This window comes from Phalaenopsis equestris, unplaced genomic scaffold (assembly GCF_001263595.1).
Source record: "Phalaenopsis equestris unplaced genomic scaffold, ASM126359v1 Scaffold000002, whole genome shotgun sequence".
NCBI lineage: Eukaryota > Viridiplantae > Streptophyta > Magnoliopsida > Asparagales > Orchidaceae > Phalaenopsis > Phalaenopsis equestris.
In genome coordinates this window covers 12,123,478-12,133,330 of record NW_018164444.1, presented here as the reverse complement: position 1 = coordinate 12,133,330, position 9,853 = coordinate 12,123,478, and the positions used below count along the sequence as shown (strand labels likewise).

Below are 9,853 nucleotides of genomic sequence, written 5' to 3'. Positions count from 1 at the left end.
GGGGGGGGGGGGGGGGGATATCCTCCTTTTCCTTTGCAAGGATGCGAGGTTGCACAATTTGCTTGTGTTGATACACTCCTTGGAGCTTTCTCGGGTCCTCTGAGGATAGTTGGGCTATCTCGACGACATGTACGACATTCTTCCAGATAGGCCCGGATGAATCCTGCGCTATCTGGGTTTGAAACCTTTTCTATAATTTGGGTTCTCGTCCCCTGCCTTCCTCTCTGCATGTGTTCCTTGATGTCATCTCACGGAGGATCCATGTTGGTCATTGCTCTTTGATTGCTCCCTTCTCTTTGTGATCGTTGTGCTCCTCTTCTTGTCTTCTACATGGCTCCACGCTAAACACCCCTTTTTTGATGTTGAATCCAAATATGTCAGGAAGGTCTGCTTAAAATTAGAGCGTTGAAGGATGAGAGAGAGAGAGAGAGCAATAACACAATAATGAACAAAAAATTTACGTAACCTTTATTCATGAAATTGACCCCATATTTATAGGAATGGTCTTTGTACATTTATACACAGTACCTCTAAAGTACGTAGCTATGACAACAGCATTCTAGTCCGTACATGAACAATAACCTAAAAAACCCGTGGGTGTAACTAGGCGGTTGTTAAGCCGTACAATTATGAGGCCGGGCGGTGGTAAAACAGGGTGGTTATACGACCGAGTAGCTGTTAGGCGGGGTGGCTATTTGTTGAAGGTACACATCAAGCGCCTTGGAACTAGAGGATCTGTTTCACTTTCTCGAGTTATCTGAGACGTTTGTTCGAGCTGATCTAGTTAGATGGATTTTTCAGATGTGATCTACCCATCATCCATCTCAGATACACCACCATTTTGGTGTGTGAAACTAGCTGGTTGAATGTGTGGTCCTTTTAGATCCTGTGAGGCCACTTCGTCTCTTTTGCCATCTATGAGATATCTTTGCATTTGTGCTAACATATTTTCAATATAAAGTAATATAATTAAAAATTGAGGTTTAGATATTAGATAAGAAATTGGGTGGCATGCACCTAAATTTGTTAATGAATTCATTTTGAGAAGAAATTAAATATCAATGAGAATTAGATTAAAAATTAATGATTAAACTAACGTAGAAGTATACTTACCCTTGAGAAAATTTTTAAGTCAACATACCATCAAAAGGTCGCACTTGGTGGACTGATCGCGTTTGGTACTTAAATCCGCTATAACGGTCTCTGCACGGCGCTCCGTTCGCCGGAATCAGTGAAGTAGATCTCTCGTCTCTCTGTTAGAAGGTGGACCTTTTTCAGACCCAATACCCCCTTAGCTCACCCTCTTTCCTCTCCCTAAACCCCAATGGAGAGGCTTATCTCCTCTTCCTCCATTTCCTCCTGGGCATCAATATCAAAGCCTCGCTTCCTTGTTTCGGTCTCATCTTCTCCCGCCTCTATTGCAGCGACGAGATCCGGTTTTGTACTCTTCCGCAGACCAGGATTCAAGCCGGCGGGTGAAATCTTATCGAATTATGATGGACCGCATCACCCTCGCACTTTTCTGCGTTCTTTGAACTGTCTTGGAAATTATGCTCTTCCGGCTTTGGAAGGGAAGGACGAACACAGCTCGTTAGATACTCGGTCAGAAGCCGGAAGAGATTTGGCGGGCGTGTTTCCTCGAAAGGTATTGATTTTATTCGAATTATTTTGCTTTTGTGCAGTTTTGTGCTGATTTTTTATACTGGAACCATCGATTATGTTCCTGGATATTCAGATGTAGCTTGTTTTTGGAATCTTTGTTCTTATATATTAGGATCTGTTTTATTATTAGTGAGTCAGAGATGAAAGTGGAAACTTAGTGAACATCCAATTAGAGATGCACATATTCTAGTTGTCCGATGACAGCTATTTTACCATGAATTCGTTGCATATATCGCTGATTTCTGATAATCATGGTATTTTTCAGAAATCTCAACATTTTGATTTTATTCAGACAAATTTTTTGTTACTTGGCTTTGGTGGAAACCCCAGGGAGAAGCAATCAATGCCTCATAAAATTTCTGGCCATTATTGTTCGCTATTATTGTGTAAAGCTATGTCCCTAAAGGTCATCAAACTAGAAGACAGATGAAATTTAGGCGAGGTTTCATTAATTACACAATCACTAACTGAAAACCATTGATACATGTGTGGATGGAGTACTTGAAGGTAAGTTTTATAAACTACAAATGGACAGTGATTTTAATCAGAACATTTCCAGATGATTTGATTTGTAAATGGGCTCCCTACCAGAACAGTTTGCATTTGCGTGTTGGATTAATTTTCTAATTTAAAGGACAGTAGTTTCATTAATTACAAGTTGGAAGGACCTTTAATTAAAAAGATGGAAACTCTGTAATTTCCAACTAGTTGTTCATTTTGAATTTTTTTATTGATGGCAAAGAGGGGAGAGGTGAGTTAATTCCAATAAATAAGCGGGGTAATTGGTTCAAAACATACACGATTTGTATAAAAATCTGTTATGTGGAGCTCTTTTATGTGGCTTCATTAAGCTAAATTTTCTCTGGCTTTGCTTTCATTATTTATTGTTTTATCTTTTGGATGTCAAATTTTGGCCCTTGTACTGCGGATTGTAAAAATGTACTGTTGGCTAAAAATAAAGGGTCACATTTTTTTTTTTGCTTTGATAATCTACACAATCCATTTTGCGATTGACCTGGATATTAGCTATTGAATTTGCCTTGACTGCACCTATTTTGTAAATTTGCAAACTTTTTGTTGTTGAACTTGGTAAGACATTAAAAATTTGATCCAATGTGAAGCTTTGAATGGAGAAAAAGAAGAGGAAAGAATATGAGGTGAGAAGAAGAGAGTAGGGCACACAAACTAGGAGTGGGAAGAGGCTATGCAAAGAATCATAATTTCTGTCACAAGATCATGATAATTATATGACTGGTGATCCTTAAAGATATGAAAAAATAATTAATCATTCATTGTACTAAATATATCTTATGATGGCACTTGTCCCTACCACCCTTGACATATGAAGTAAGGACAGCTAAGGATGTTACATGAAAACAAATAAAGATGATATAAGCCAGGACCTAACAAGGCTGCTAAAAGTGGTATGACATTAATTATTATACATCATTCATGTTTATGTGAATCTTAATGCCTATACTCATTGTAAATAAAAATGTATGTGTTACAACAATTATGTTGATATATAAACTTTAAGAAATTTACCTTTCAATTTTTATTTTATTACTTTGGTATTTTAAATTTTATTTAAAGTTTATATTTACTTGAATAAATTCTTTTGGATTTTAGTTTGTGACTTTTTAGGGGTCTTTGTTAGTCTCGCCTCCCCTACTTATTCCATTGACTCTTTTGTTCTATAGTTGATGCTCTACTTTTACTAATTCTTCTATTTTAACTATTATATTATGAATTATTTATTACTATGGGAATTTCAATAAATGTTTTGTTTATCTACCGTTAATCTTTGACTCCTTTATTTTCTGAGACATTTAATCTATAATCATTTTTCTTCATATGAATGGTACGGGTTTTAGAGACTTCTGGCTTTGGAGGCACTATATTATGGAATATGTGCAATCAAATGTCAGTGGAAATGGTTTTTTAGTTACATATGGGGCTTAGAGGCACATGCACAATCTATTGGTTGTTGAATGAAATTTTTAATTTGATGTAAAATTCCTTCTTTTTCTTAGATTAGTTTCTTGTTAAAGTACGGCATAAATAATTTTGTTGGAGATTATCTCCTTGTACAATTTAGAGGATTACTTTTTTTTATTTTTGTGAATTTTTCCCAACTTTTTCTCATCTTTTCTTTTTCTATGTTTTTCATTGGTGATATGAAAGAGATATTAGGTTTACATAGATTTGCTAAAACCTAAATTTCTTATTGTTGAATAAGAATTCAATTGCGTGAATGATTTTTTTGATCCTTACTTTCTAGCCTTTAATATTTATAAAATTTAATTAATATTTTTTTATAAATCATAAAGCAGTTTTCTATTGTTTTGGAAGATTGTCACCAAACTGTAATACAAGATGATTTACCTTTAAAAATAATTGTCGAGACGTGTAGTGCTCAAGAATTCATATCCACTAGCACACAAATTTTTAGAGAAAGTTTGAAATTTGTTTCATATGAAGGACCCAAAGCAGCTCTTCAAAATCTTTATAGATCTATTAATAAACGGTAAGTTCCAATTCTCCTATATGAATTCCCACAAGTTTAAAATTTTTTTGAGCAAAATAACTCCTGTTTTTCAAATTTTCTTTAAAATTTTATAAATTTATTAATTTTGCTACATCTTCCAATTCTCCTATATGACTTTCTACAAGATTTCAAATTTTTTAAGTCATATAATTCTCACTTTTACAAAGTAAAAAAATGATTCTATGTACAATAGTGTCAATCAAATGACACTAAGAAGGAAAGCTATTGTAGGAATGTGCCGCTCGATCTGCTATAGTCTTGGGAGAAGAAGGAAACCTCAATAAAAAAAGTCTTTGAAGCTACGTTTTCTGGAAAAGGCTAATGCATGCTATAGTATTGAGAATTAAAATGTTATAAATAGAAGCTATAGTCCACGGGGTTAAGAGCCAACCAATGAAATTTGTGCTTAATTGGAAATACTATAACTCTTGGTTTGCATTAGCTATGATTCTAGATGATTACAACTTAATTTTGATGGACCGTGAGTTACATTTCTATATTAGATGGACGAGTTAGTTGAATTTTTGGAAATGTATAATATGTTTGATTTATATCAAATAGAAACTGTTAACAAAATTTATTATACATGTTAAAATATTTCGGTTAAGGACTATTGCTAGAATCTTCTTGCTTTTAACAAAATAAATTCATTGTAAAACACAAACTTAAAGGACAATAGTAGCCGTTCTTTATTTTAAGAGATTAAGTGCATGACAAACTTAAGAATTTTAAATAATATAACCATAATGTGTTTCATTATTTTCTTAGGTTCGAATATTTTTATAGCCAAATATTTTTTTGGCTTTTTACTTATTAGTATCTAAGTATTAAAACTAAACTTGAATTTTGTTTTTCTTCAATGGCAATAAATCAGGCATACCATAGAGCTCTAATTTTTTTAAAAATATATTATTTATCTATTTGCTAGAACTATTACACCTCAAATTACTATTTCTAACAAAAGAAATCATAGAAATTATAATTCATGCTTATTTTTTAAATTATGAAATTGATTTTGAAAATAAATTTATAATTATATATATATGATTTTTAGTTTGATAATATATAATATTCACACATATGATTTCACACCTAAACCCATTGTAGAATGTTCAATAAATTCAATACTATAACATATTTCTGAATTATAGCTGTTGAAGGGCTAATACTTGGATGTGAAGTTGAATATGAAATTGTATTTACATCTAAACCTTACTTAGGATTTGAATAAATCCGTTAACAATGAATCTTAATAAATTACACTTGCTAAGGCCAGTAGTTAAATAATTTAACTCTTGTGGAATTGACTATTGAGATTTTCCTTTAAAAAAAATAGCTTGAATGATTTAGTTTTCTTTTGCTTCTTGATTTTTTATTTGACGAATTTAGAAAATGAAGCTTGTTGATATTGTCAAATTTTATAGGCATACTTGTGATTTTATCCATGTTAACTTTCTTCTAGAAAAGATGAAAATTTAAATTTTTTTTATTCAATTGAATGCAATGTTACACAATTTATTATGTTTAAACCTTCTGGATTACTTTGCTTTTAAGCAAGTTGTTTGTCCATATGATATAGATGCCATATTTATGTGATTTGTCAAATTTTAGTTAAATATAATGAATAATATTTTTTTTTTATCTCTGCTATAGAATTATATGTAGTGTATTCATTAGAAATCATAAAAGTATTTTTTTCATTTGAACTTGCCTAACACAAATCGAGCTCCTCTAACATATTTATTATATGTATACACAACCTTAAACTTATGAGTTGAGTCATTTTAAAACCTATCAGTCATAAGAATACTTAACAAATCTTTGCATATTTTTAGCCAAAATGCTTTTTAAAAGGAGAGCCATGAAGCTACATTTATTTATACTATGATGAATATACTTTTAAAATATGTCTACAATTTGTGATCATACTTAGACGATGCTAGCTAATTTTTTATTTTGTTTTAAGCATTTATATTCATATGATATTTTTGATAAACTACCATTACTTAGAGTTATATAACATACTATTTATTTGGATTTTGGATCATTATTGTGTAAATTATCACATTACATGTTGAATCCAATTGAATATATTAAAAAGGGGTGTAATAAATTACACAATCTCACTTCTTGTTCTAAGCTCGACTAGAAAAAAAATGGCTTTTGATGCACTTGTTTTCTATTTGGGTTGGGTTTTGGTCAAACATGTAAATTTTTCTTTGGGTGTCTTAAGTTAACCGGCTAATCTATAATCAACTCAAAATATTTCATTTTGATTTATTTAGTTTCATATTCAGGTAAATTAAGTCACGTTGATAAAAAATGCATGATCCATATAATAAAAAGTTTAGAGGAGTCAGATTTGGTGTTAGGAAGGTTTAGATTGAATGGTGTTTGGGTCAATATTTTGATCCAAGTAAGAAATATGTTGAATTTGTGTCAAATATATTCTAGTAGGATCAACTTTGGGTCAAATGTGAATTCTACCTATTTAACCAAATTGACGCACCTAATGCTAAGCTTTTTAGTTAAATAGAAAGTTTACTTAAAAATGATTTATAAGAGAGTACGAGTCTTTGCATGCTTAATGCTTTTGCATGCTTAATGCTTTACTTACACCTACGAAAGAAAATAGTAGGTGAATGTGTGTACGTAGTAGAACTAATAAAATTATCATTAAATACTAATTTTCTCTACTTAGATTGGATGATATTTTACGTATTTCCAAAAATTGTTGTAAGGCGTGGTTATCATTAAATAAGATTGCTAAACAGAGATGAATAAAAAGTTGCTTTTAAAGCATAAAAATTATATATATGATTGGTGATGCGTTTTAGATTAATTAATGAATCGAATACTTTTATGATACTTATGAATTATGTTCTTCATCCTTCATTGGAATTTGTTTTGTTATTTTTGTCGTATACTTTGTTGATGTTATGATCAATGGTATGAGTAGGGAGAATAATTTGATGTATCTTGGTGAAATATTTGTAGTTTTACAAACTAAATGGTGAATTTGAAAGTCTTATTTCTTTACATTATCTCTGACACATTAAGGATTTTATTTTAAAATTTGAGTGATGGATTATCTAATAATTTTAGTAGGGTTAAAACTATTAATAAGTTGATAATTCTTACTAATCCCCGTGTTATTCAATGTTTTTTTGTTTTGACTACATTTTGTAGACGATTTAATAAAGTTTTTATTATAATAATGATAGTAATGTCAAATTCTATTGAAAGGGGAGAATTAAACTGGAAAATATTTATTGATTGTTCTTTTAAGGACATCAGGATATGTTTACAAACCAACATATTCTTAAACTTTTTAATTTTTATAAAATGTTTGAAGTTTCTTATAATGTGCAAAGTGGGGAATTGGTGGAATTTTTATTTGAGAACACCCGACTACTTATTTTAGTGAGATTGTATGATACTATGCAATAATATTCAAAGTGATACTAGAACTTTTAGCAGTTGATCAAGCTCTTCAATACTTGAGACATTACTTGTTGCATGAGAGCCTTTATTCTAATCATTAAGCATTGAATATTTAAATTTATAAAAGAATTTAGGATACATTCATTATAAATAGCTTAATCTTCTAGAGGAGCATACTTTTATGTGGAAACACTATTTTGAGGTTGATAATAAGCTTGTTGATGCATTGAATAATGTTTTTATTTTTTATATAATAAAATATTAAAGTGATGGATCATATTAAAGAAACATATGCCACTTGTTAAGATTTTTTAATGAATATTAAGACTAATATGTCAAGACTCAAATTACCAGTCATCTGTGTTTATGGAAGATCATATGATTAAGAATAGGTGCCATTCATTATTGATTCATCTTTTTGAGATTTCTTATTCTCACATTTATATTTTGCTATTGTGATTGCAAGACATTTTTATTAGAATAAATATATAGTTTTGACGATAATTATTACGAATCTTGTTTAAAAGTGATTGCATTTATGGGTGATATCAAGTCGAGTTCGAGCAAGTTTGACTTGACTTAGTATTAAAAATTTTGATTCCAATTCAACTTAAAATTGATTTTTTTTTATTATTTCTATACTCAAATATGCATATTATACTATGCATTGTTAATATGTGTTATACTATAGATATTAAGCACTTTATGAAGTACTGATTTTGAGTCATATTTCAAGTCAATTTGATCTATATTGAATAGAGTTAAAAATCTACTTGAAAATTTGTCAAACCAAATTTCATGCTATTTCAAGCATTTTTAATAGCCCTGTAGTTGTGTGATTTGTTTCATAGCGCATGAACTATCAAATGACTAAATGTTAAAAAAACAACATTGAGCTTTGCACACCGTTAGGTATTTCATAAAGGCCTTAAGAATATATTAATTTGATTTTTAGGGTATTATCACAAACTTTTAGAAAGCATGACTTCTTTTTATTGCGGTGGATTGATTTATTTGAATGGCTCATTTCATTTCTTGTAATATAGTTGAAGATGTATACTTCATAGCCAAAATTTATTTAAATATAGTTAATTGCAGAATTTACCTAAAATTGCTTTGTTTGGTAGTCTTTTTTGGAAAATTTTGAAATAAGATGGAAAGTTAACTTACAAATTTCAGTTACTCATCAACCATAAACAACTGAACAAATTGATAATTATTTTAAGTTCGAGTGATTAGTTACAATGCTTGATTAAGAGTTTGGGTTTGATTTGGATTTTGATTTTACATATGGCTTACTATGCTTACAAATTATTTATGAATTTGTTTTTGAGTTTCGGTCCACTTGAAATAATTACAAGATTTTTTTCTGAGAAGCTTATAGATCCTGTTAAGCCTCTTGCTGAGTCTAAACCTAGTGAATTAGCAAAATCCTGTACATTATGTATGCATGAATCACATGAATCTATTCTCATAGAACCGACTGTTAATTATTACAAATGTACATCCAAATTTGAGAAAATCGGACCAGATCGGTCGGTTCAACCGGTTCGATTGTGAACTGGTAGTTGGTTTGGTCCAAATGTAATAGGGAATTGTTTCTATAGTTGATCCTTCGATAACCATTTGAATCGGCTCGGCGACTTGCTTTCGTGATTTGAAATCCGCCTTCTCCCCGGACCGCGATCCAACAACTAGTATCTAAGCAGGGGCAAAGCTACAAACCATCGATAGAGGGACGAGAGGCTAATCATTAGTCAAAATAATAGAGATTTAGATAATAGATTATTTATTAAACTTTACCAAATTAAAACAATCTAATTGAGTTTAGAATTTTAATATTTTAATTTAAATGACTTTAAATAGCAGATATTTAAAGAACTAGTGTCAGCCACTCAAGCCCATGTGTTGTTTGAAAAGTTTGTTTTCGTTGTCCCATTCATTTTATATTGTAGCTTTAAAATACGATTTAAAGACGCGAGACTAAATACAAACGATAAAAAGTTTAACATTGAGAGCTAATGCTTTGACTTCAAGAAGGTAGACCTTCGGTTTAGGGAAGAAGATAAGGGAAAAAATTAAGGGAGAACAGGGTAGTAGTTTCTAGGTCTAGGAGGTTGATAAAATAATTTAAAAATCGGAACAAGGCTGTACAAAGTTTTGGTTGTATATATATATATATATATATATATATATATA

At 30.7% G+C, this 9,853-nt stretch overlaps 1 protein-coding gene across 2 annotated transcripts in view; it reads left to right on the top strand.

Moving 5' to 3' along the window:
• The first annotated feature begins 1,148 nt into the window (after nucleotides 1–1,148).
• The window catches only part of LOC110027310 (urease accessory protein UreH-like), a 26,860-nt gene continuing 18,155 nt past the window's right edge, over nucleotides 1,149–9,853 (top strand). The window contains exon 1 of one of the 2 annotated variants that reach the window (XM_020728681.1): nucleotides 1,149–1,645. In XM_020728681.1, the coding sequence (XP_020584340.1) occupies nucleotides 1,325–1,645 (321 nt within the window). In that variant the 5' untranslated portion in view covers nucleotides 1,149–1,324. The remainder of the gene's footprint in view (nucleotides 1,646–9,853) is intronic. The other variant, XM_020728689.1, reaches the window with a different exon arrangement.